At 55.9% G+C, this 25789-nt stretch overlaps 1 protein-coding gene across 2 annotated transcripts; it reads left to right on the forward strand.

The window, feature by feature from the left end:
* The first annotated feature begins 214 nt into the window (after positions 1 to 214).
* Positions 215 to 25274, forward strand: RBPMS2 (RNA binding protein, mRNA processing factor 2). Of its 2 annotated transcripts, XM_021554166.3 has the most exons (8): positions 215 to 559; positions 12152 to 12229; positions 12871 to 12909; positions 13396 to 13458; positions 14306 to 14456; positions 15083 to 15231; positions 23755 to 23824; positions 24034 to 25274. In XM_021554166.3, exons 1-7 carry the CDS (start codon positions 500 to 502, stop codon positions 23815 to 23817), a joined length of 603 nt encoding a protein of 200 aa, XP_021409841.1. In that variant the 5' UTR covers positions 215 to 499; the 3' UTR covers positions 23818 to 23824; positions 24034 to 25274. The 2 variants fall into 2 exon arrangements, with proteins under 2 accessions (XP_021409841.1, XP_085444764.1); XM_085588638.1 differs by lacking the exons at positions 23755 to 23824; positions 24034 to 25274 and adding an exon at positions 17873 to 18013 and having other exon boundaries at positions 356 to 559.
* Positions 25275 to 25789: the final 515 nt, after the last annotated feature.

Below are 25789 nucleotides of genomic sequence, written 5' to 3' on the forward strand. Positions count from 1 at the left end.
GAGCCCGGCGGGCCCTTTAAGAAAGTCGAAACCCGAAAGTTCATCAAAGTTGACAAAGTTTTTCGTGGAAAGGAGGGGGAAAAAAAATTAAAATAACTCTAGCCCAACAACAACAAAAAACCTCCCCGCGGTCCCGGGGGGCCGGGCCGGGCCGGGATTGGCGGCGGCGGCCGGGGGCGGCCCCGGGCGGGGCAGGCGGGCGGGTCCCGGCCCCGCTGCTCGGTGCGCGGTGGCGGCACCGGGAGCGGCGGCTGGGGCTGGGGCGCGTCGGCCCCGCAGCTGCGGCTCGTTGCGCTCCGCTCGGCCCCGCTCCGCCCGGCCCGGCCCGGCCCTTAACAGCGGCGCCGTCCCGGGACGCCGTATGTGAGCCGCGAGGGCAGCCCCGCACCGCCCCGCACCGCCCCGCACCGCCCCCGCGCACCAGCACCACACCGGCACCCGGCTCGGCCCCGCGGAGCTCCGGAGCAGCCGGCACCACCCCCCGCCCCGGCACCCCACCATGAGCAACCTCAACAAGGACACCGAGCACACCAACGGCGGCGGCACCGTCGAGGAGGAGGTGGGCGCCGGGCTGGGGTGGGAGATGGGGCGGCGGAGGGCTGCGAGCGGCGGCACTGGGACACCGAAGTGCCTGGGGATCGGGGACGGGGCTGCGCCTGGGTCGCGGCGGAAAACGGGGAGCGGCGGCGGGACCAGGGACGGGGCGGCGGGGATGGAACGCCAGGGTGCCGGGGGACGGCGGGTGGAGCGCAGGGCCGTCGGGGAGCCGGGGCGGGGGTACTGGGGACGGAGCAGAGCGGTATCGGGGACCGCGGAGGCGGCACCGCGGCGTCGGGGAAGCCGGGAAGGAGTGTAGCGCCTCTTTTGGGGAATAGTGAACCCGGTATCAGGGCTGGATCCCCGGGTCGTCGGGGAACCGGAGCCCAGGTGCTCGGGCTGCTGCGGGCTGAGAAGCGGGGGCCAGGCTGTGGCAGCCAGAGTACGGAGGTGTTGGCGAGCTGGTGCTGGAGTCCCCGGCTCGCCCCGAGGAGCGGCTGGGGCTGGGCAGGGCGAGTCCCCTGCTCAGCCCGGTGTCCCTGTAGCCCTGTAGGGCAGAGCGCTGGCAGGTCCCTGTTCAATCCAGCGCAGCCGCTGCCCATGGGCATGGTGTCCTGCTGCCACGTCCCTGTAGCTGGACGGCTCCTGGGTCCAGCACCGTTCCGCCCATGTGGGCGGCAATGGAGACCCTTGGACTATAGTGGAGGAGCCCCTGCCCTGCTCCGTGTGTGCTGGCAGCCTGGCTGGGGCTGGAGGACTGAGCTGACCTGCTGGCAGCCCCTTCCCCCAGATGCCATTGCAAACCAGAGCCTGGTGCTGCTGGATTCAGGGCTGGGAATGCTAGTAAGGGTTGGTTGTCTGTAGCCACATCCTCGAGCTTGCAGCCCTCCATATTTGCACTTTGGCTGTTGGAGCCATTGGCTGATGTCATTACTGCACCCCTGGAGCAGGTATTGCCATAGTGGGTTACTAGCTACCCTCCATCTTGGAGAGGGCTCTGGAATATGCCTGGCCTCGGAAACGTTTTGCTGCAGTCCTCCGTGCCTGGCCCTCAGGACTGGGGAGGTGCTCAGTCCCCTCCCCTTGCTGTCCTCCGTGCGCTCTCGCCGCCGCAACATGGCGCCTGGCTTGCTCCACCACCCACCGGGCAGCACAGGCCCTGTGCGCAGCTGACCTGGGGCTGTCGCGTCCCCTGGGCTTCAGCCCCGGCGAGGGAGACCGAGTAACGGGGTGGAATGGATTGGCAGGGGGTGGCTGTAGCCATTCTGTCCGCAGCATGGAGCAGGGCATAGGTGATGCGCTGATGCAATGGGATGTGGCTGCTGCGGGTGGGATGTCCCAGCGTCACCGGTGGCACTGGTGTGGGTGGGCTGAGAGCCTGAGCACCTGGGGCCCTGTGCTGTTCCCAGTGGAGGGAGGTTTGGTACCTGGGGCTTCACAGGCTCTGCATGCGTGTGCTGAAGATTCTATGCGGCTCCTCAATCCAGTTATTCACTGGCCTGCAAAGCTCCCCAAGGTTGGTGCCACTTGGTGCATCCCGTCCCAGTAATGTTGCTCCATCTGGGCTGGTGCCTCACAGGTTGTGGTCAGGTGAGCTCCTGGTGCTGGGAAGAGCTGATCTGTTCCCCACTGCCAGGTGATCATTTGGCAGAGCGGGTGCTGGAGTGTTTCAGGAAATCCTCACCCTCTGGAGAGGCTGGTCCTCTCAGGAGTGGAGCTTGATGGCTGGAAAATGGAGTTAAAGATGGCATCCCTGGGGAGCGTGCAGGGGTTGGACAGAAGGGGCTCCTGCTGTCCAGTGTGCAGCCTCCAGGAGCACGTGGGGAGGGGCATGGTCTGTCTACCCTGTTAGATGGTCTGTGGCCCCGCTGGGTGTGTCTGTCACCCTGCACCCACGGCTGCAGCAAGAGACTTGCCACCTGGGTTAGGCTGGGACTGGTGGGGGGTTAGGGGGGTTAATGTCCCAGTCCCTGGTGGGATTGCTGTTGGAAAGTCCTTTATCTGACAGAATCCAACAGGAATAATGCTGTGAATGGTGAGCACGATTTGGGCTCCATGGTGGCTACCCTGAGCCTACTCTGAATTCTTGTTTTTCCAGTACCTCCTGGCTAACCAGGAGCTATTCTTCACTGCAGAAGCTAGTGGAGGCATAAGGAGTGACCTTGTATTCTTGATCCCAGCATGGTCTGGAGGCCCCCATTCTTGCCCAGAAGCTCCCCTTGATACAGAGCGATAAATACATTCGGTGCAAAGTGGAATTCTTCAGTCCCAACATATGCAGGAGGGTGTGCTGGAATATTTTCCCACACTGCATGGATAACACTGCCAGATCCTGGCGCTGCGGACACTCCTCCACCCCCCACTCCCCCCACCATGCCCCTCCTTCACTGCCTCCCAAGCGTTCGCAGAAGGGCGCCGTGTGCCCCAGATACAGCGGGGCGAAGCTCCCAAATTCAGCCTTTCCCTTTATCTTATCTGTGAGCCCCTGGATCTCGCAGCCGCTTCCTGGCTGGTGACATGCGGAGGACAGGAATGCCTCTCGCTCCTCTCGAGGTCGTTAACGGGAATGTTAAACAAACAGGGCCTAATGTCAGTCCCTGCTGTTCCTCACCAGACACCTCCCCAAACGCGATCCCTCCCCACTTGCTGCTATCTTCTGTTTAATTTTCCAGGCAGCCACCAATCTACGTGGCTGCATCTCTCCTGGCAGTCCTGAAGGGTAGTGTGGGACAGGCAGCTGCCTAGGTGCTGCACTCCCACCCCTATGGCAGGCAGAGCTTTTTCCAGCAGCTGGAGGAGCTCTCATGCTTCCCATGGACACTGGGTGTTGTGTCCATGGCTGCATAGCAATAAAACCCTGTGTGTTCACCCTGCTCTCTGGAGTGCCTGATGCAGACATGTTGGTTCTACTCTAGAAATTAGTTCTTGCTCTCCTGAGAGGGCACCGGGAAGTTGTAGATCTACTGGGAGCAGGAGGAATCTGGAGCTGGCTGCGTAGGTGCTCAAACTGGCAGCTGAAGCCTGTGGTTATCCTGTGTGTCCTCTTGGCTGGTCTGAAGGGCCTCTTTGCAGCTCCATGGCTGGTGGCTGCTGCTCTTGAGGTAGAGCTTCGGGATCCCAGACTGCTGAAGGCGTTAAATGAGAAGTTGTGCTGGGAGAGCCCAGAGGACCTGGCTAAGCTCTGCCAGAGAGGATAATCTTAGAAAGAAATACTTCCATGTGATAGGGTGAAGCCCTAACACAGGTTGCCCAGAGCAGCTGTGGCTGCCCCATCCCTGGAAGTGTTCAAGGCCAAGTGGGATGGGGGTTGGAGCAACCTGGTCTAGTGGAAGGTGTCCCTGCCCATGGTAAGGGATGGAATGGGATGGTCTTTAAGGTCCCTTTTGAACCAAATCATTATGTAATTCTGTGGTCTTCCCTGTTGGTCCATGGAAGGCTGTGGGTTAGAAAACTCTGTGTTGGAGAGGCAGAAGACTTGGTTTCCAGACAACCTCCTCAGTAGCAAGTCCTACATCCCTTTTTCCTTAGCTGCTGCACTCCAGGGCTGCCGGAACTGCCTGGGAATGCTGCTGGTGAGTGGGCTGTGTTATGTGCTGGATGTCTGTAGCACTTCATGGACCGGTGCCAGGCATCTCTTGACTTCTGTAATCTCTGCTTGAGTGGACCTAGATACCTCGTGCATGTGTGGATTCCAGCTCTACAGCTGCAAACAAATAAGGTTAGTGTGAGTTCTGGAGTCAAATGTCTCCTCTGATGCTGCTCTTCACTCTGAGGAACATGAAGCTGTAGTAGTTACAGTCACCACTCGCTAATCCTCTTGCACTTGGCCTGGCTGAAGGAGGATGGTGCCTCAGAGCTGTTTTCATGCATCCTAAAAGTCCCCTAAGTGTTAGTTGCAGCTTTCTGTCAGTGACAGATTGTTGGCTGAGCAGACACCCTGGAGTCACCACGCACACAGGGGTTCTGGGAACTGATGTGTTCCCAGACATCCTCTTGGTCTTGAGTTGAGCACTGAGTTGCTCTGACAGGAGGAGGGATGTGGGAATCTCCCCATTATCTCCTTGTGTTCTGGTGCCTGTGAATACCCTCTGAAGGAGCTTTTTTCTCCTTTCTCACACTTTGTTTCAAATCTAAATTTCTTAGATGTGAGTCTGAGTGTCAACATCCCAACTCAACCAGTCCCTGTGATGGGGTAATTTCTTTCGCCTGCCAGCTGGGCTATTAAATGAGACCCAGCTTCAGAAATGAGTCTTCCTCTTTGGCTAATCTGAGGAGCTGCTGAGCAGGACTTTCCCTCCTTAGCCTCAGAATTAATGGATTTTTTGGTGGTGCCTGTGGAAGTTAGGAAGGGCCAAACTCAATGGTTCCCTTTCTAGGTCTCTGCCCTCACCAAAGCAGGAAGGATGCCCTTTGAGATGTCTGGGAGGTAGCTAAGAGTAGTTCAGGCTTTGTTGTCCTTCCTCATAGCTCTGCTTGAGGATCTGGCACTGTAGGAATTCAAGACTCTTGCTGGAGCTAATATGGAAGGTTGTGGAGTGAAAGATCCTTTGAGTTTGCTGGTCTTGGCCATGCCAAATCACAGAGACTTTGCTGCTTGGATTGCAGAGCAATGCTGCTGCTGTTCTGGAGCTCTGAAATAAAGGCTTCAGCTTGAAGCTTCACTGTGGCATGACTGTAGAAATGAGGTGGTTAGACCTCGCTGCAATACTCAGCATCTTCCTGCACCTAGTGGGATAGTGGAAACAGAGTTCCTCCTGTGTGCCTGGCCCTGTGAAGGGCAGTGGGGAACAGCTCAACACTGGAGCTGCTGAACCTGGCCCATGCTGAGGTGTGATCCTGAGCCAGGCAGCACATCTGATGAGGAGGAAGTAGTGGCACCAGGTGACCCTGCTCTTGGCACGGCAGAAGTGGTGCTACAGGCTTGGCAAGGATGCTCTGGCCACTTCCCCGTAGGGTCATGGTGTGCTGAGGTGGCTGGAAACCTGAGAGCCCAGTGGGTGGTCTTAGCCTTGTGGAGGTTCTCCAGCTCTGCTGCACAGCCCAGGAGAAGCTGTGGAAACGTTTGACCTCCCAGTGTGGGGTGGTGCCTGCCCTCCTGTGCCGCAGGTGGTGACAGGTCCTTGCATTGCTGTGGGGTTGGTTGTGGTGTCAGAAGCTGCTGGCCTGGGGATGCCTTCCAGGGACAGGAGGCCTGTGTCTCCCTCGATGTGTAACTGCCCTGGGCCACCTGTAGCAATGGGCTGAAGTGCAGCATGAGCCATGCACTGGGACAGTGCAGCCAAAGGACATATTGTGGGTTTGGGTTGGCACTTTTGGTCCATATTTTGGTGGCACAGCCCTTCCCTTCTGTCTAGTGGTGCTGTCTTGCTAAGAGCTGCACTGATGCAGTGCTGGCTTAGTCCTGTGGGTGCTTGTCATCCTCCCGGTGTCCCCAAAGGTCTCTCTGTGTTGGGGGTGACACTCCAATAACTGCTGTCCACAGCAAAGAGCTGCTGTGAGCTTTCAGCTCTCCATCGCCTGAATTTTATGGAGTACTTGCTTGTTGGGCTGTGGAGGGACCTGAGATGGTGCATGGGGCTGGGGCATGGCCATTGGTGTGCTACCCCAAATTGGGTTGATTTGAGGAGAGATTCCTCTGTCTCTGGATGTGTCTGGGAGGCATGGGACTGAAAAGGGCCCAGGAATCATTGTGTGTGGTGGGGTGAAGCAGATACAGATGTACTCAACGAAAGATCTGAGGTGAGAATGTTTCTTGTGAGGGTCCTGCTTCCAGACCCATGTCTCCTGCCAGTCTCTACCCTGGGGAGGAGCCCCTTTCACCGCTGTCTCCTGTCTGGAGAGCAGGTGCCTGGGTGTGGGCAGGAAAAGCTGGTCCATAACAAGTGAAGTCTGTGGCTCCAGCTGATGATGATGGGTGTCTGCAGGTCCCCAGCACCAGAGAGTGGCAGGTGAGGGTGTCTGGAGCCCGGGGCTTAGTGTGGTGGCTGGGTAAGGCCAGCATGGTTGTGAGTGTCCTTCAGCAGTTGGCTGTGGCACTCATACCAGTCCCCTCTGGCTTAGTGAACCTCTTGGCAAGGTGAAAGGTGATGAAGGCAGCCTGAGGGTGCTCAGCCAGCCCCTCCCTGTGCTGGGGAGCTGCCCTGTTGGACAGTAATCTCTTGGTGATTGTGGGGCTACCTTTCCAAATGTTTCATCAGCTTTGGGCCCCTCTGGTGGCCCAAACCCATCTGGGTGCTGTTCTTTTTGTGAAAGGCTGCAGAGACAGAGGTGATGGGACTTGATAGCAGGAGCAAGCATGGCAAAGCCACTCCAGCTGTGCTTCCTCTGCCAGGCCCAAGATCTATTCTTGGGTGCTGTCCTGTTGTGCCTGGACTTATCAGCTCCCATGTGCTTCCTGCTCTCCCGGAGTGGGGCTGGTGCCTCTCCCTGCTTCCCCCTTGTTGGACTGTCTTCCTCCCCTGACCACAGGCTGAGCCCCACTGACATCCCCTGCCTGATGTGGGGGAAGAGCAGTGCTGGGGAGAGGCTTCTCTGGCTATGAGCAGTGTGGAACACCACAGCCTTGGGGACAAAATGCTGGTGCACTTGGGCTGGTTTGTGGTCAGCCTTCTTCCCTCTGGGCCAGCAGGATGTTGGTTCTCTCGTGCCTGTTGTGCAAAAGGCTATTTTCGGAGGAAAATGCCTGAAGCCTGCCTTGCTTCAATGCCAGGGGAGGCTCAAGGCCCTCTTTCCCCTCTGGGCATGGGTGAACATCTCTCCAGTGGGTGGGAGGCTCTGGGCTTCCCGGTTGGAGCGGCTCCTGGCCGGATCCTTTGCCGGGGCTCAGTGCGATCCTGCCTGAGGACACCGCAGCTCTGCTAGGGCTGCAAGGGCAGCAGCCCCCGGCTTTTGCTACTTCTCTTCTGAGTGGTGGAGGGGAAACTGAGGCATGGAGCAGTGAAGCAGCCAGTTGCAAGCCCCTTCTCTCGGGATTCTTGCCCCGTGGTGTGGAGGCTGCCCTGCTTGCCTGCCGTACAGACCACACATCCATCTCTCCCAGTTTTCTCCTCCCTTGCGGTTCCTGGGACTTTGTGCCGAGGTCCAAAGCAGCCCCGGGTTGCAGTAGCAGGACTCTGCAGCCCGTGCGAGACACCGAGAAGAGGCTCCTGTCGCATTTTTCATCCCCGCCACGGGGCTCCGTGTGTTCCCTCCCCGCAGCCCTGTTGTGCAAGCTCGCCGCTCCATCCCGCTCCCGTGCCTTATAAGTCCCGGCTCCGGGGCAGCCAGCCGCATTCCAGCGCCCTCGCGTCAAGTGGCCCTGGCTGCATCGCAGCGGCCAGGACCGGGGCTCTGTGTCCCCCTGCGGCCCCGCTGCTGACCCCGGATACCGGAGAGGCACCCACTGAGATGCTCTCCAACGGGAAAAGCTGTGGCCCGTATCCCTGAGCTCTTGGCACCACAGAGTGGCTGTCAGGAGTGCAAAGTGCCTTTGGGATGCTGTGGCAGAGCTTGTCCCTGTCCTCAGCAGGATGGCGTGGGGCTGGTGGCACAGGGAGAAGGCTCTGTGGACATATTGGTGTGAACTAGTGGGAAATGGCTCGTTTCTAGGAAAAGCTGGCATGGGACTGGGGTGGCTTCCTGGAGAGGGGGAATGTCCAACGGCGCAATGTGGGGGTGGCATTGGAGCACGTTCCTGCTGTACCCGTGCTCAGGTGTCTCTGAGGCACTGCTGGTCAAGACTTGTGTGCTGTAGGTGCTGGAAGTACGGATCCAGGACCAGGGGATGGGGTAACCCAAGCTGTGCTGTGGGTGATGTAGTTAAAGGGCTGATCTCTCCAAAGGGGAGGATCAGCCTTGCTGGCTCCAGGAGGGGGATTCAGAGCAGTCTTGTAAAAAAAAAAAACCCCAGTCACTGCAGCCTCAGGGGGTGGGTACCTGTGCCCTTGCATCAGACACTTCTGACGTAACTTGACCTTTTTTGGGCTGCAGTTTTGAGAGCTCTTACTCCAAAGCAGCTGTGGCCAGGAGCAGTGGGAGCTGTGCTGGTCCCCTGGCAGCACTGGGGCTGTGGTAGCACAAGGCAGGTGCTGCAGCTTGGCTCTCTTGGTGCAAAACTCCTGGCTGTGCTGGCCCAAGGTGTGTGTCTCTTTGGGGAGATACAGCTGTGCAAGGACTGACGCTGAGAATTCAAGTGCTAAATGGTTTGTCCGTGTCCCTCCTCCCCCTGCGTGGGAAGCTGTGCTGGGATCCTCCCTTTCTAAGAGATGGCCTAGATGGTCTTGTCCCTTCTGGCATGAATCCTGTTTTCCATGGCTCTCCTCCATCTCTGTCAGGTGTTTGGACTGGGGACATCCCCAGAGGGGCAGGGATGGGGAAGGGAGAATGTTTTCTGCAGGGCCTGCAGCTGTGTGACACTCCCAGGCTATCCTAGGTGGGAGCTGTTCCCTGCCCTGCTTCCCCCATGCCCATGTGTCCAGTTCAGATCAGTCCTGGGTGGGATGTGACTGCTTTTACCTGGCATCAGAACCTAAGAATGAGCAGAAGAACATGGTATTCCTGCTCCTGCTGGATGTCTGGACATGTAGTTTGGCCCAGGCTGTTCTTGACCCAGCCATAGATGGATATTTTTGATGGTATTTTTGCTTGGGTTGGTGTTTTTTGTCTTGTGCCTTTTCCAGATGCACTGTGGGGAAGCTGGATTTGGTGTTTGGTGGTGTGGACTTGAAGTAGGGCATATTTTAGCAGAAGTTATCCTGTTGTGGCATGTTGAGTGTGAGGGCTGGATGCCTGGATTTGTCAGCCCTGTGTGGTACCACTGGGCTCTCAAAGCCTGCAGGACTTGGGCTGACTGGAGAGTCCCAGTTTGGTTAATCCACTGGAAGATGCTTGTCTAGACCCTCTTGCTTTCATCTACAACTTCCTCTATTTTGGGAGCAGGGGAAGAGGCTGGACCAGGTTGCCCACAGTGCACAAGAGGCTCAGATTGGTGAGCCTCCTGCTTTTCTCCTGTGGGATAACCTAAATCTCCGTTGCTTTACGCCTGGTGTTGGCAGTGAGCTCCCTCTGGTTTAGTTCACTCTGTGCCGTGAAAATATTGCTCAGGTCTCTCACCAGCCTCACCCTCCTTTCACTGAATAACTTGGTCTCCCTCTTTCCTTACCCTTCTCTAGATCACTTATGGATCTGTTGAATTGCAGAGATCTTGTAAAACCAACTGCTTGGTCTTGTCATTTCCAACAAGCTGTTCTGGGCAGGGACTTCCTTAGCTTGTCTTGAGACCCTCTTTGGAGAGGTTGGAATTGCCCAGGCTTTGGAGCAGTGGTGGCCCTTGCTGGGTGCTGTGGCTTGGCTTTCCAAAGCCTTTTCAGTGCTGTGGGTGGTGACAAACAGGACTTGGAGGCCAAGGGAAACTTCTGGCCAGCGAGAGAAGATTTCTTGCTCCCGTCCTTGGCAGCAACTTATGGGGCTGGCACTGGGAGCCTGTTACCTCTGACAAAGAGCTTTCCTGGGCACCTGCCTTGCTCTGCTCAGGCTGATGTGAGGACTCCAGCTCTGGCTCCCCATTCCCTGAGCCACCACACATCTTCCATCCTGTCACGCCTGTCGCAAGGACTTACCAAGTGACGCATCACGGGGCCATTTACAGACCCAACAGGGATGCAGATTTCTATCTGCTCGGAAGAAAAATCCATTCTGGGGGCTGAGCGCACTTGGATCCTGAAATATTGAAAAGGGACGATGCTTTCACATGGCTGAGGCACATGTGTGTGTGCAGTTCTCCCCTGCAAGAGATGGCCGCGGGTCTTCTGGGAACACGCTGCGAGCGCTCTGTGGAGCTCATGCTGAAGTGCAAGCGCTGAGCTCTTTGAGGCAGCCAGCAAGCTGAGAAACAGTGGCATTGTCCCCTCTGTCCAGGCATGGGGTGGCCTTGGAGTGGTGCCTTAAAGAGTCACATGTGGGGTGGGATGGTTGGGGAGCCTGTCAGACCGAGCCTGGGCTTGCAAAATATTCCTGGAGTGCTCCACATGGCATCCTGCTTCCCAAGGCAGGGCAAAGCAAAAGTGTGTGGTAGAGCCATGCACATTGAAGGGCCAGGGAGGGGATGGGAAGGGTGCTCTGGTTCTACTCCTGAGCTGTGTTGGGCCAGAGCTCCTCACACTAGTCTAATGGGGGACAGGGGCAGCCCTAAGTCTCAGCATGCACAAGAGAGTGGGAACACCCCAAGCTTTTCACAATCACTGTTCATTCAGAGGGACTTTATCCTGGGAAGGGCGTTTTTCTGCCTTGGCAGGACTGTCCTGGGCACAGGAGGTGAGATTTCATCTGTAAGAGAAACTTCCTTGTGTGGTGGAGTCTCTATCTGGCTGCCTCCAGAGAATTACAGAGGCAGAGGCTCCTGTGTTTCCAGGTCTGCCTCCAGCCCAGGAGCAAGGCAAGCATATGCTGCTTAGTTTGGTAGGAAAAATGGTTTTGGATATAGCCCACTCTGTCTGGAGAAGGGGAAATGGCTGAGCAAAACAAAAAAGGGAGCAGAGACCTTCTGGCCTGCAAACTTAATGGGGTCACTCTGTGCTGGAAGCAGGCCAGGAGATGAGCTCTGGCTCCTGCTCCTTGTCAATAATGACAAGAGTCTTCATGGCTTTGGTTGTGCATAACTTCCCTTTCCAGCTCTGTGCTGATTTACAAGAAGCCTCTGCAGCTTCATCCTGCTACTTCCTATGGAAATAGTCTGCCAGCCAGTGTGCAGGGAGAAGGTGCTCATGATGAGTCTGACTGTTGAGCAGAGGTCTTCCAGGCCATGAGCCTTCAGCACTTTCTTCTTCCTGGTTATTCAAGTGAACTATTATCTATAATTTTAATGGATTATCTATTTAAGTCTTCCCCTGGCATGGTGTTTTTTGCTTTGACATGAGTGTGTTTGGACTTGGTCCATGACTTGAACAGCCTGGGAAGAGCAGATGCCTACAGGGTTCGGCCCAGCACAACAGCTCTTGACTGGGCACAACAGAATAGCTGCTCTGAGAGTGGGTTTGGGAGCAACTTCTGAAGAGTCTGAGGTGTGCTGGGGAAGAAACTGGGATGAACCCAGAAATCTTCCTGCAGTGATGTTCTGGGACGGTTGAAGTCAAAAATGATGAGTGGGGCAGTGAGGTGTTTATCAAAATGGAGGACTATCTTTGAATTGGTGATGGAATTAAAGTGCCAGGATAGGTTGAGGAGAGGAGATCTATTATGTGATCTGTAGAAAGGTCTGGAGAGAACTGGGGTTTATACTGGTCCCTTTGGACCTCTGGGATGCATCAGATGTAGTTCTTGTGGCAGTCTGTGACCTTTTCCCGTTCAGGTCGTCATCAAGGTCCTGTCAGGCTGTGGGGCTGGTGTCTGTGCCCTCATCAACGCAGGCCATGATGCCAGGGACTGAATTTTTGTAAAGGCATCAATTCTTTGAGGTGGTGGTCAAAGGGCTAGGTGTGTTGTATCCTGGACAACGCTCCCCTAATGCAGGGAAGGGCTAGTGGACTTTTGATGCAAGGTGTCCTGTTCTTAGTGCACTTAATCTTCTGAGCTGTGCTCTGTGCTCCTGCTTGGGCACCAAACACCTCCTTTCAGTACAGCTGGCTGGCCTCTCCCCTAGGTACGGACGCTGTTTGTCAGTGGCCTTCCTGTGGATATCAAACCCAGAGAGCTCTACCTTCTCTTCCGGCCATTCAAGGTAAGAAGGTCTCCAGATCTGGTTTTTGGAGGGAAAGATGCTGTTTTGTGGGTGACCTGGCACCAAAGGTCTGTCAGGGGAAGTAGGGATGACATAGGAACCTGAAGCCAGCATGGGATCCTGTGACTTGTGCTCAGCTGGGAACCTCCAGCTGGAGCCTGCCATTGGAATTGTGCTGTCTCTAGGCTTGATAAAACCTGCTTGGTCAGCCCTGCTGCTCAGCTGGACCAGCCCTTCCTTGAGGATGTGTCCTCATCCCCCAGACTCTCCATTCTTCTCTAATAACCACCTAGGCTGTCTCAGGGGAAGTGGGGTTCCCTTGTCTGCACTGCCCTAGCACAGAGGGTGCTCTGCTCTCTCTAGGCACTAGCCAGGGCAGGGTGCTCATCCTTGTACCTGGATGAAGAGCCAGAAAATAGAATTCCTTCCCAAAAGGTCAGAATGGAAGAGCTAAAATACCTGCTCTGCCCCAGTCTTCTCTACTGGTGGAAAAGAAGTGTTATTGTCCCTGTTTCTACTGTGGCTGCTGCCCTGTGGAGGGCTTGGTGCTACAGGAGCTCCTGGAGCTGTTGTGTTGTGTCTTGGTTGTAGCACAGCCTCTTCAGGAGCCTGACACTGACTTGCTTTCTTCTCTCCTGCAGGGTTATGAGGGGTCACTGATCAAGCTGACTTCAAAGCAGGTACCTCCTTCCAGCCTGTGTGTTTTTGGCTTTTGCTAGCAAACTTGACATGCCAGGAGGGGAGAGGGGAAAGATCTCATTTCGCTGGCACTGTCTGGGCCAACACCAGCTGCACAGAGGGGTTCTACTGACCCAGCATGTTCTGAATGTCTCCATGTCTTCTGCTGCCCTGGGTGAGACCCGAGGCTTCAGCCTCAAACCTTGTGCTGGCATCAGCCTTCCCCACTCCCAGCTGATCAAGGCAGGGGTAGCCATGCTGGGGGCTTGTCAGGGAGAGCGGTGTCCCCACACGTAAGAATGCCAAAACATTTGTGCTGGAAGCAGGTGCAGAGCAGGAATCTTGAGCCAAAGACCCAAGCTCTGCTTGAAGCCCCTATGCAGCTTAGGATGGTCTCTTCTGCTGGTTGTCTGGGGCAGAGGGGGTGGCAAGGCAGCCTGAGGAGCTGGAAGAAGCTTCCAAACTGAAGTTGGTGTTGTTTCTTTTAGCCAGTGGGTTTTGTGACCTTTGACAGCCGGGCTGGCGCTGAAGCAGCGAAGAATGCCTTGAATGTGAGTACCAAAAGTGCTGGGGGCTGAAGGGGCTGGGGGCCACCTGCCACTTGCCACTTGCCATGCTGGACCCAGAGCTAAGGGCAGAGACAGGGCAGGGTTGTCTACCAGCTGTGTCCTGGACTATGGAAGTGAAATGATCCTGCAGCATCCCACCAGAGAAGCAGGAGAACTGTTCAAGGATGACATCAGCCTGGGCAAATAGATGCAAGCTGTCTCTACATAATTTTTGACCACTGGAAGACAGCTCTGAGGGCCTCTGAGGCTGTGGGGACCTGCTGTGACTCAAGAAAATATCTTGAGGATGATCAGCATGGAAAAACACCCAAAATGATCCCCATCCTGCAGGACTGTTGGTGGGATCTGGTCAGCAAGACATGGTTCTGCTGTGTGGTAGACCTTGCCTTGGGCTTTTTGACCTCTGTAGTGCCTCTGCTCAGGCTGGCAGAAGGTATAGTGGCACCACAGATGGGAGCTCCCACACAGATGGGGGTTATTCCTACTCCAGTACAGACAGTTACCCCAGCTTCAGCAGACAGGTCTTTCCTGAGCCGTGCTGGTAGCCATCCCTGCTGTAGTGGTTGGTGAAATGCACATAAGAAGCAAAACTGTGTCCCTCATGTTGGAAATGGTGATCCTGGGTCTAACATTAGTCCTGGCCAGCTAAATGTAAAAATAAAAGCACGTGGGAACTTGAGTGTTGCAGTGAGGTGACAAAAATCTGGGCATGTGACAGCAGTGTGGTGGCCTTGGTTCCTCAGCTGGGCTTTGCTCCATGAATAACCACAGCCTGTGCTTGGACTGGAGCTTCACCTCTGAGAAACCCCTGTGCTCTCTCCTGTGACAGGGCATCCGCTTCGACCCTGAGAACCCCCAGACCTTGCGGTTAGAATTTGCTAAAGCCAACACAAAGATGGCCAAGAGCAAGCTGATGGCCACCCCGAACCCCACCAACATCCACCCTGCCCTGGGTGCACATTTCATTGCACGGGACCCCTGTGAGTATGCTGGGAGGGGCTTGGAGGTCATGGCTCCAACCTGAGAGATGCCCAACTCTGTGAGTGTTACCACAGTGGAAAGGAACCCAGACCCACCTCTGCTCTGCTTGAAATCTGCCTGGGGCAGGGAGGCCAGGAGGATGCTGGAGCCACAGGAGAATAACAGGCATCTGGCCAACATAGAACTGTTGAGACATGAAAGTTGGATTTGGTAGCTCAAGTGATACTATAAATCTTTTAAAGCATCCCTAAATGTGAAGCATAAGGGATGAGTCCTGTGCCATCACCCTCTGTGTAGCCTGGTGGGCTGAGAAGCCCTGCTGAGGCTTATGGGGTGACCTGCAATGTGGCTCTGAGCCCCCTGTCCTGCATCCTGTGGCACCGCCCCTCTGCTGCCTGTGTGGACCAGTCTGTCTAAAGCCCATGTGAGGCTGTAGTGCAACACATTCCTGGGTTCTCCTGTCGAGGCTGGGAGGCTGGAGGAGCAGCTGTGCACGCAGGTTTTATACCTCATCAAGGTGGCAGTGCAAAGCTTTAGCCTGGGGGGAGGAATCCGGAGTCTGTCCCCAGAGCAGGCTGCCGGGGCCGGTGCTGGGACTGTCCCCTTGTCTCCTCCTCCCGTCTAGATGACCTGACTGGAGCGGCTCTCATCCCAGCGTCCCCGGAGGCGTGGGCTCCCTACCCGCTGTACACCACGGAGCTGACCCCTGCCATCCCCCACGCCGCCTTCACGTACCCGGCGGCTGCCGCCGCGGCCGCCGCTCTGCACGCTCAGGTGAGTCCCGCGCCGGGCGCTGCTGGCCCCGCTCCTTCGGCGGGCTCCGCTCGGCCGGCTCCGCCCTGGCCTCTGCCCCCTGGGCACAGCTGCTCCGGCCGCAGGGCAGCGGCGCCCGGCCCCGAGCCAGCCCCCGACCAGCCCTCGGTCTGTGCGGAGCCGGGTGATCATTGCTGACCCTGCTTTCCCGCAAGGGGCGGGCGGGTGGGAGGAAGGCAGGGCTCGATTTCTGGCTGGTTCTGTTGCTCCCCATGGCCAGAGAACTACACTGAGGGACTGCTGGCAGGAAACACTTCCTGCACGTAACATAGCTATGAAATGTCATCTCAAGTCACAGTGAAAGCAACGGGCTTAGCTCTGTGCCAACCTGAGGGGCTCAGCTGGGACCCCATGGGCCTAATGACTCAAACACTTCCAAAGCTGGAGGAGGGTGTCCTGCAGGAGATGAATGACTAGAGCCTTGCCAGAGTGAGGAATTGTGATGGAACAGGGTGTTAGCCGCCCTCGGTACAGGCTAGTGAGGAGAGTCATTCCATGCATGAGCCTCTGGAAGAGCAGATGGTGGCGCAACCAGCTGCCTGGTGTCCCCAGGTTTGCTTGCTGACAGCTGAAGATGTAGGGATGCCTGTACTGGTCTGACACGGATGCTTTAATGTACAGAGACCACATAAACTTTGAAGCCGTGAACATGCAAAGGGAAAGTCAAAACAGAGCAGCAGTGTCCTAATTCCAAGTTAAGGTGCTTAGTTTGAAGCAATTGTCCATGAGAAGCTGGAACCCCTGTCCCTGCCCTGCTCAGTGTGACCAGCCAGCTGTGCTCTGCCTGCTTCTGTGTCTGCTCCCGGAGTGGTGCCATGGGAGACTGCGGCAGTGGGACTGAGTGTTGGGGCTTAACCTCTGCTCTCTGCCCTGCCAGGCAGGGCATTGGCTCCTACTCTTCCCTGCTTAAATGGAGAGGAAGAGGAGCTGTGTCCTCTCACCTTGCTGTCCTGGCTGGCAGTGAGCTATGTTGGCCCTTGGGCATCCTGTTGCTTCCTGCAAGCTTTGTGATGGTAACTGCCCAGCTTCAAGCCAAGCTTGCTTCCCAAATGCCATGTGGAGTGGATGCCAACTCCTGTCCTCTGTCCTGCCCCTCTCTCCTGCTCCTGCCCTTCTACAGGTGAGCTGTTGTTGGGCTGAAGCTCTGGGGGTTAGGGAAAACTACATCAGGGTTCAGGACAGGACCAGGAAAAGCACTGGAATGTTCTTCCAAGGACCTCCCGAGCCAGGCTGCTTCTTCACTGGGAAGGTTGTGCTTGCTGGTGTTTTCCAGAAGTTGGTGGTGGTGCCCACAACTACAGGGCTGTGCTGTGCTCCTCAGTGGCCCAGGAGAGAACTGTCTTCCTGCCCCTCGTGTGTGTAGGCTGGTGGTCAAGGTTGAATTGTCCCCGGAAGGGAGGACCAGGAAAAATCAACCCCTCTAGCCTGTCTGAGGTGGTTGAAGGAGGTGAAACCTTTACTGCAGTTTCTTCCAGGGTGGTCACTGGTGACTGTATAGGGACCCTGAGTATGAGGGTTAGACACCAAAACTTTATGGTGTAAAGTGGGGGAGAAAGTTCTGCTCTTGTAGAGTGGAGGATATTAAGGAGGCCTCCAGCTACATATTCTCCCTCTTTAGTTGCTACCCTCCAGCTAGTGAGTTACTGGTTTCCAAAGAGGTTGTCTGGTCTCATCATAAGACCCTGAGGAGCTCCCTGTGTAGGTAGAGGGCTCCATGCCCGAGGGCTCCATGGGTGGTGATGAGCTCTAAGCCTTAGGGAGCAGTGCAGCCCCTCCAGGCTGTGGCTGGACCCAGCTCTTTTCCAAAGAGGCTGCCAGGCAGTCCCAGCTGCTCCTGGCTGTGCTGAGCCGGTGCTGACCCTGCAGGGGCATGTCCTGGCACAGGATAGGTTACCAATAAAATGTAGTGGGGTTAAACATTACTCGTGTTGGCAGCTCTGGGCTGGAGCCCTGTCCCTTGCAGAGCTGAGGGTGGAGCACAACAGGGAGATTTTGCTCACAAACTGGGCTAAAAGCTGTGCCCTTAGTCCCTGTGTGCTGAGCCCTCTGCCCTCACTGGGAGGGGCTGGCTCACTTATGTGGTGGGCTTATGGTTTATTCCCCAGAACAGTCACATTTCTTCCTCGTGCTGGACTGGTGTTGGCTGGAGCGCATCCATGGGGATGGCCAGAGCTGTAGCAGCTCCACAGTCACCAGCCTTGAGGCAGGCAAGAAGTTGGAGGACGTAGCTAAACCAAGATCTTGTCACAAGAGATTTAAAGCCAAAGGGCTCACCTTGCAGAGCTGAGTTCAGCAATGGGGAGAGGAGCTGGCCTGGCCTGGCCTCCTGACGAGCTGCCCAGAAGGCTGGCAGGAGGGATGAGGGGCAGGAGGTGGTGAGAGGCTGGCCTGGCCTCGGGAACCCTTGGTAAGCCACTCCCAGCCGATGGCTGCTGCTCCTGGCACGTCCATGCCTTGGCCATGCTCCGGGCAGGCACCAGGCTGCTGCAGCTGTGACTGTAGCCTGACCCTGCCCCACCGGGGACTCTGCTGACTTGAAGATTGTCCCAGCTGCCTTCCCTCCCTCCCACCCTCTCTCAAATCCCTCCTTTGATGTCCCTAGTGAACTCCAGCCATGATGCCAGCGCAGGCTAGCCCCGAAGCTCAGAGCTGTCCCTGGAGATGGGACGCCCTAGTGATGCCTTATTGCAGCTAGTGGAGTGGCTGTACTACAGCTCCATTCCTAGAAGTGTTAAGCATGATGGCAGCCACATCTGGAAAGACTGGTAAGGTAACCATCTCTCCTCCAAGGTGCACTGTGGGATTTGCAAGCTTCTGCCCATCTCTGTAGCCCGTATCTCCTTGGCAACCCAGTGCATGGGCCTCACGCTACCCACCCACCAGAGCCTGGGGAATGAGATGCCAGGCCTTCTTTCTAACCCACATCTCCAACTTGGCAGCACATGACATGGCGCACACAGCATGGCACCATCTTACATCAGCTCCTCCCAGCTGAGCCAGGCTCGGCCAGGCCCTGCCAGTGGGAGGGGAGCAGCCCGGTTGAGCTGGGGCAGAGACCACCCTGTCACTCGGCCTGAAAGAAACCTGGTTTCTCCCCAACCTCGACCCTTCGAGGGCAACCAGAAATACACCCTGACCTCACTCCTGGCACACGGTGGGGGAGGTGAGTGATGTGGTAGTGATAGCACACGACTAAATTTTAGTGGGCACCTTAGACAACAGCACTTGCCGGTCACTTTGTTCCAGAATCGCATACCGGGACAGACCCTGCCCTTAATCATGGGTCTAATCTCACTGCTTTCCTCTCTGGTAATGGAAACAGAGCCAGTTCCTACCTGGAGCTTGACTTCTCTCTTGCAACCTGAAATCACAGGCAGGACACAGGTTGTGTGAGCTGTAATGGAAGGAATCGGCAGCCTTGGGAGAGAGGGGTGTGTGGTTTAGGAGATTGGGATCTTGGGCAGAGGGAAGGGCCTGGGACTGGTTGGCAGGGGGATGGTTGATGTTTGACTGAAGGAAATGAGCCCTGGTTCAGTTCTCCCTGCAGTGGTTCTGAGCAGACCTTTTCCTCTCTCTGTGGAAGTGATGATAAGAAGCCACCAAAGATGAGGGTCCAGGTCTGCCTTTGCCCTTAGAAAACTGTGAGGTGCAGAGATGTGCAGAGTTATAATTTCCCCTCCTGGGAAGATGGGAAGAGCTTGACACAGGCATAGAGACAATGATACAGCTTGTCTTGTTCTGCCTGGTCCTGCTAGACAGGTCCATCCATTGCTGGTAGGATGGAGTTGGGCTGCATTGTGTCTCTGAGGTGGAGCCACTGTTTTTGGGATGCCTCTAAACCAGGCTTTGAGTGGACTGCAGGGGATGCCAGGGCTGTCCACGCTTCTAGAACTCTTGCAGAGATGCTTCCAGCTGTGGCAGCACCCATGAGGGCAGGACTCTGCTCTCAGCAGGACTTGGCGTAGGAAGCGGGGCTGGATGCAGGATTGGCTCATACAAACATGGCCACGTGGTGTTGCTGGGGACACAGCTGATGTGTTGGGTGCCTGGAGACCCTGGTAGGTGTTTCCAGGGCAGCCAGCCAGGTCAAAGCCTAAGGGCATAGAGAGGCCAGTCTTTTTGGGGGTAGGCTGCCCAAGGTTCCCTTGAAGCATCCCCTGGAGACCTTGAGGAGATGGCAGAGGAGGGTCTCTGGTTCTGGGACCCATCCAAGTGAGTGGTGGGTGGAGGGAGCAGTCCTGGATCATGGCTGTGTGGTTGTGCAAAAGCCTGGAAGGACCTTGGGACTTCCCTGGCACTGGGTTGAGGCTGATCCCATTGATGAAAGCAGAGGTCAGTCCCAAACCCCCTTTCCCTTGCAGCTAAGCTGACAGACCCACCCTAGACTGGAAACAGGATGAAGTTTCTGTTCCTAATATCTTGTTGCCTCTTGGTGCTGTCATGGAGGGACTTCCCAGGATTATTTCTCTCTGGGCAAGCTCCATGCTTCTCAGAGATATGAAGTCTCTTGTTCAAGACATTCATGGTTGTGGCAACTTTCTAAATGCCAATGACATAGTGGTGGCATAGCTGGCCAAGCAGCTCCAAGCCAGCAGTTCCCTCCTAGCCAGGGAAAAGCAGGCAGGAGGTGCTCTGAGCATCCTCCAAGCAGAGGATGCTCCTAAGCAGCTGTCCTTGGTAAGTGGTGAGACTGCTGGGCCATCAGAAGAGGCTTGTGGCCAACAGTGGCTCTCCCTGGCTGGTTCAACACCAAAGAAAGCAACACAACTTGCTGTGAAAAGGGAAATGCTTGTTTGCTGCAGTCTCAGAGGGGTGTGTCTCCCTGAGCTGTAGGGGTACCAGGTGTTGGGCTGATGGATGGATGCACACCTTTTAGAACGTTCCTAAGCAGGAGGAGGGATCAGTGCCTGCCTTGTCCCACATGCTCCTTGCCCTGGTGTGGGATGATGTGCTGATCCTCCAGCTCTCCCTCGCCAGAGCTGCTCGGGGAGATGCACGGGCTCGATCCCACTGCATCTGCTTTTCCTGGTGGTGGGCTGAGCTGCTCTGTTCCCACACCTCATCGTGCCCCCACAGCAGCCCCCGAGAGGCTGTCGAGCCGGTGACCAGGGCGCAGTGCCCGCTGCTGGGCTGGGCGCGTGTCCAGCACACAGCAGTGGGCGAGGTGCTGCCTGTGCTGCCTGTCCTTGCCTCCCTGAGTCACATTTCCAGGGGGAGCAGAGCAGCTCTCGCCAGCCACCAGCGGGGCTGCCCAGGGCTCACACCCAGTGACCCGCAGTGCTGCCTGCCGGGTGCTCGTGGCTTGCCAGGCTGAGGATCTCAGCAGCACCAGCGAGGATGCTGCTCTGCACTTCGGCAGCTTGGCAGCAAGATGCAGCTCTTGGATGTGTTAGCTGGATCCTACCAGCTCCCAGGAGCACAGGGAGTGCTTTGTGCCTGCCTGCACCATGAGCCTTTCTGGTCTCTGGGGACCGCTCCAGCTGTAGAGGTGGATGGGAGCTCTGAGATGCTGGGGCTGGCTGCAGACCTAGAGGTAACTAAGGAGGAAAGGCAGGTCCTCCAAGTCAAAGGTGCTCTGAGGAGGGACCTGTGTACTTGGTCCTCACTTGCCCTCTTTTGAAGGATTTGCTCTCCCTTCAGGATGGTGGACAACTGGATGCTTAAATTCTGAGGGCAATTGGAAGAGACAAAGGAGGTTTTGACAAGGAGAGTGAAGCTCTCATGGGCTGTATCTCTGCCCTGTTTATAATTTCATTGTGATTTTTAGGCAGCTTCTGGTGTTATGCTGTGGAAAGGAAGAGGCTCCTGGCCTCGGGGAGGTGGCAGGCAGAGGCACACATTTCTCCTCTCCAGCTGTTTTCTGGGAGAGATGTTGAAGGCAGCAGCACGAGGCTGCTGCAGTTGGCCAGCAGTGGCTGCCTCATCCCTGCAAACAGGAGATGTGTCGGTGGTGTGACCAGACTCCTTTCCAATTGTGAGCTAATGCTTCTCCAGAAACAACTGTGTCTCTTCCAGTAAAAGCCTCTCTTGCTCTGCGTTCCTCACCCAGTGATGAACATCTCCATTAGTTCTCAGCTTCCTCCTTGACAGATGTAGTATTCTGAGGGGTGTGAAGAGAAAACAGCCTTGCCTGGTGCCTGGAGAGTGTCCTCTTGGCTAGCTGCTGCCTCTGATCCACAGCTTCCAGTGCTTTCTGCTGGCTTTGGGAACCTCCCTCCTACTACTTCCTGCCTGGTCCCATCAAGCCCTTAATCTAAGACCTGGCAGGTCATTCCCTCATCCTGCCAGCATGTCAGAGACTTGGATTGTACCCAGGATTGTCACAGCAGCTCCTGCGGGGCTCCAGGCTGGACCCCTCTGAATGCAGGGCTGGGCTGGTGGCCTGTGGGGCCACAGTGGGTCAGGCTGGGTGGGTTGGGTGTGTGAGCATTGTAGACCTGCAGGAGGAAGACAAGGAGGGGTGGTCCATTGCAGTGATGGTTTATTAGCACCAGAGCTATGAACAGTGCCTGTTTTAAGAGAAAACCAGGACTTCTGTTCAAAGTGGAGGTGCTGAGGCTCTGCAGGTGGCTGTGAGGCCAGGATGGAGGGCCACCAGGCTGGGCTGTACTGGCTCATGGATGGCCTGGCTGTGCTGCTTGGCTGCGTGTGCGTGGGGCAGCTCTCAGGGTTGAGCACTTAGAGCCCTGTGAATGAAGGGGGAGTTTCCTGTTACTGCTGGGCAGGAGGAAACTGCTTCCAGCTGTCGAGGGGAGGGGTGTGGAGTGGGAGACACTGGCCAGGGAGGACGGCTGCAGAGATGTGGCTCTGCTGAGCAAGCACCTCCTGGTGACAGGGGACAAGGAACCCCTGTCCTTGCTCTGGCAGCTGCTGTGGTGGCCCTGTGAGTTGTCAGTGATGCTGCTGCCCCTGCCAAGCCTTCCTGAGTGGTGTCTGTGCACAGTGAGGTGGCCCTGACTGGGCAGCAAAGGTCCCTCTCCCAGGCTAAAGGAGAAGTGAAAATGCTCGGTGTGGCACTTTGGTGCTGGCACTAGGTGGGACCCCTCACTGGGGAGGAGGGTCTTGGTAACATCCATGCCTTGATTTCCATGGCTGGACTGACTGGGGTGCTGTGCCATGAAGTGAGGTATGGGGCCAGCTGGGAGCTGATTTAGTGGCATCCACTGGCCTTGTGAAGGTGTCTGGCAAGAGTCCAGCAGATTATGGAACCGTGCAATGGTTCAAGTTGGAAGGGACCTTAAACTGATCCCATTCCACCCCCATGCCACGTGCAGGGACATCTTCCACAAGACCAGGTTGTTCAAGTCTTGTTCAAACTGGCCTTGTTCTGAGCTGATAAGTGGCTCCTGTGAGGACAGAGCTTCTGCTCACTGGCAGGGCTCATTTAGGAGCCATCTCTGGAGAAGGAATCAAGGCCCATAGCTCATGTGGCTGCAGTTCCTGGCACTGCAGCCCTCATGGCTGTGGGGGCAGAACTTGGCTGCTGCAGGCAGCAGTGCCAAGGTTGTGGCAGTTTGCTGCACATCTCTGCACATCCTTGGGAGAGGAGCATCTAGCCAGGCTTATTTGGGTGAGAAGGCAGCTGTGCCAGGATGAATAGGACAAGGGGAATGGCTCACATGGGGCTCCAGGGGGTTTCTGTCACTTTTCTCCCCATCTTAGAGCCAAGCCCATCCTTGTGCTGGTTCCCAGAACCCTGAATGTGCTGAGGCTGTGCTTCTCTCCAGGCAGCTGGGGAGGGAGGAGTGGGGGTGGCTGCCATGCTCCAGCAGCAGGACCAAGTTCCAGTTGCAGCTCCAGCTGCTGGATCCCTGCTCAGTCAAGTGGCATGGGCTTGTCTCCTGCTGCTGTCAGGCACGGAGCTGCTGATGCAGCCCAGCTGGACATACTGGCCCTGCTGACCAGATGGGATCATCTGGATGTCCGAGGCTGTGGGGCTGGATGTTGCCAGCTCACTGTGTCTCCTAAGGGGCTGGAAAGTGTCTGTTCAGTTACTGTCCCTTGTTTTGCTTGTTAGGTCCCTATCCAGCCCTTTCCTTGGCAAGGAGCAGGTCTGAGAAATAGATGTGGCAGCAAGCACCTGCCAGGGAAGCCTCCAAGTCTTGCTGGTTTGCAGCTCTTCCAAGTTCTTCCCTTGGTGTGGTTTGCCTGGAGCCACTCCTGGTGGCAGGGTTGGGGCTTGGAAAACTCCATGGGTGTCTGTTGTAGTGGATGAGCCACTTCTTCCCCCCCCACCCCCCCCCCCCCCCCGTACACGTCCTGTAGAGGTTGTCTGGTTTTAATGTGTGGTCTTGAGATGCCTCCTTTGGCTGGCTGCGGGTAGGGCAATTCAAGCAGTATTTGGAGCTCACCCTGGAACTTCCCATGCTGGAAACATCTCTGCTCCACGGACCTTGCACGTGGCTTGAAGGAGCTGAAGGTTTGTACTCTGGCTGAGGTGATCCTGGATCATGGATCATCCTCTGCCATGCCTTTCTTTTCCAGATGCGCTGGTATCCTCCCTCTGAAGCTACCCAGCAAGGATGGAAGTCTCGTCAGTTTTGTTAGTTCATTAGTAAGTAATTAATTACTCTTGGAGTCAGGTCTTTGCCTTGCTCTTCCTTGGGCTCCTTGGACTCTTGGTGGGAGGAGGGATGGCAGCTCGGGCTGAGCCCCACACGCCCACCCAAGGGAGTGGTTGGGTTTCCTGGAGGGGAGGAGGCTGGGGGCCACCCCGAGGCCGGCGGTGCAGCTGGCCCCGCTCACGGCGCTCCCGTCCCGCAGGGTCTCTCTCCTCGGCTCGCGTTCCTCTCCCTGCCCCCGCCGAGGGATGTGCCGGGGACGATGGCTCCGACCCCTCTGCGTTCGGTATGTGGCCAGAGGACACCGCGCTGCCCCCGGGGCTGCAGCACCGCTTTGCCCGGACTGTGAAGCCACGGTGGCCCCAGGCAGGGGCTGTGCGCTGCCTCCATCCCTCTCTCCGTGCATCCCTCCGTCCCTCCCTCAAGCCAGCCCCGGGACCTCCTCCCTGCCTGAGCTTTGCCGTCTGGCTGCACTGAAACCCAGCTGGGGGCGAGGTCCTGGGCTTCCCCAGGCCCCCCTGCCCCGGGGGCAGCTCGGCTGAAGGAATCGAAAGGCAAAATGGGTTTTGCATGTTTTCTGGCATGAATTAAAACACTTAACTTGTGTCTGTGTGAGTGTAAGTTTGTTTGTTCTAGCGTTTGTGTAACCGTTAGCAACAGGTCTTGGCCCAACAGATTGATCCATCAAGGTTTTCCTCTTGCTTCGGTGAAGACTTGGCTTTGAGAAATACTAACTGTCCTTGTCTCACCCCTTCTCCCACCTCCACCCTTCCCTCCCCAGGATGACCAGAAAAATTTGAAAAATGCTTTTTTTTTTTTTCTTTTTTTTTTTTAAAGTATGATGCACTGGGTTTTTGTTCTCATCCATTCTGCTTGTTTTAAAGTCAGGGTTATTATTTTATTTTTTTCCTTCTTCAAACTTCTATATATAGAACAGCTGTAAAATATCTAACCTCTTTTTTTTTTTTTTTCCCACATTCTTCTGATTGGAGAGCATCCAGTCTTGCCAAATAATCAGCCATCCTTATGGGAATACCGAACAAAAAAAAAGTACGAGTATTTTTGTACCATGTGTAATAAGGAAATATTTATGCATCATAAAGAATTTCTTGTGTGTTTGTGTGCAATTAATTATTATTATTATTAAAGAGAAATTGTAATCCTGTAAGATAAGTTAATGTTTAGTTAAAAGCTTGAAAAAGAAGGGTTGTCTTCTGTACCAATGATTCAGTCAGGCATAGTAAACAAGAAATTGTGCAATTTTTGTTTTAGCATCTTATTGCTTGGTATTGAAGTGCTTTAAGTATTATCTGACCATGGCTGTCTCGCTTGTATTAAAAGATTTGAGAATAAGTTGCTCTATAATTGCTGATCCTATGAGAATGTGAAACTGGATAATATATGAAATGCAACCAAAAAAAAAAAATATATATATACCCCAGAGGCTGCTGTGACTTTTTCTGTGGTCTTGGGTGTTTTCTTATGGGGAATGGTGTGGGATGCTTCAGGCCTGGCCTGAAGTTTCCCAGGCTGGAAGGATGCAGGCTGCTTTGGGATACAGCTGAGGACCAGGAGAGGGATCTTCCCTGCCCTGCTGGGAGCAGGGCAAGCCCTTGCCTGTATGGGCATGTGCTGCGGGGGGCTGGTGGTGTGAAGCTCTGCCGGAGGCCTCTGCGAGGGCAGCCCTGAGCTTTTTTGGATGTTTCTGTTCCCCCTTCCCAGCGGCTGCGGAGGCTGAGGCCTCCCCTCCGTGCCAGCAGTGCAGAGGAGATCTCCATAGAAGGCAAGCGTTCTCCATGGCTGGAGCGTTCCCCTCGCGCCTGCCCGGCTCCGATGCCTCCCTGCGCCCTTCTCTGTACCTGCTGCAGCGGCGCTGGGAGAGGCAGGGCCGGGCTGCTTGTCCCGCAGGGAATCTCCAGGCAGGGGCTCCTCGCCCGTCCCCATGGCCCGGCTCGCTG

This window comes from Lonchura striata, chromosome 10 (assembly GCF_050655825.1).
Source record: "Lonchura striata isolate lonStrDom1 chromosome 10, ASM5065582v1, whole genome shotgun sequence".
Classification (NCBI taxonomy): Eukaryota; Metazoa; Chordata; class Aves; order Passeriformes; family Estrildidae; genus Lonchura; species Lonchura striata.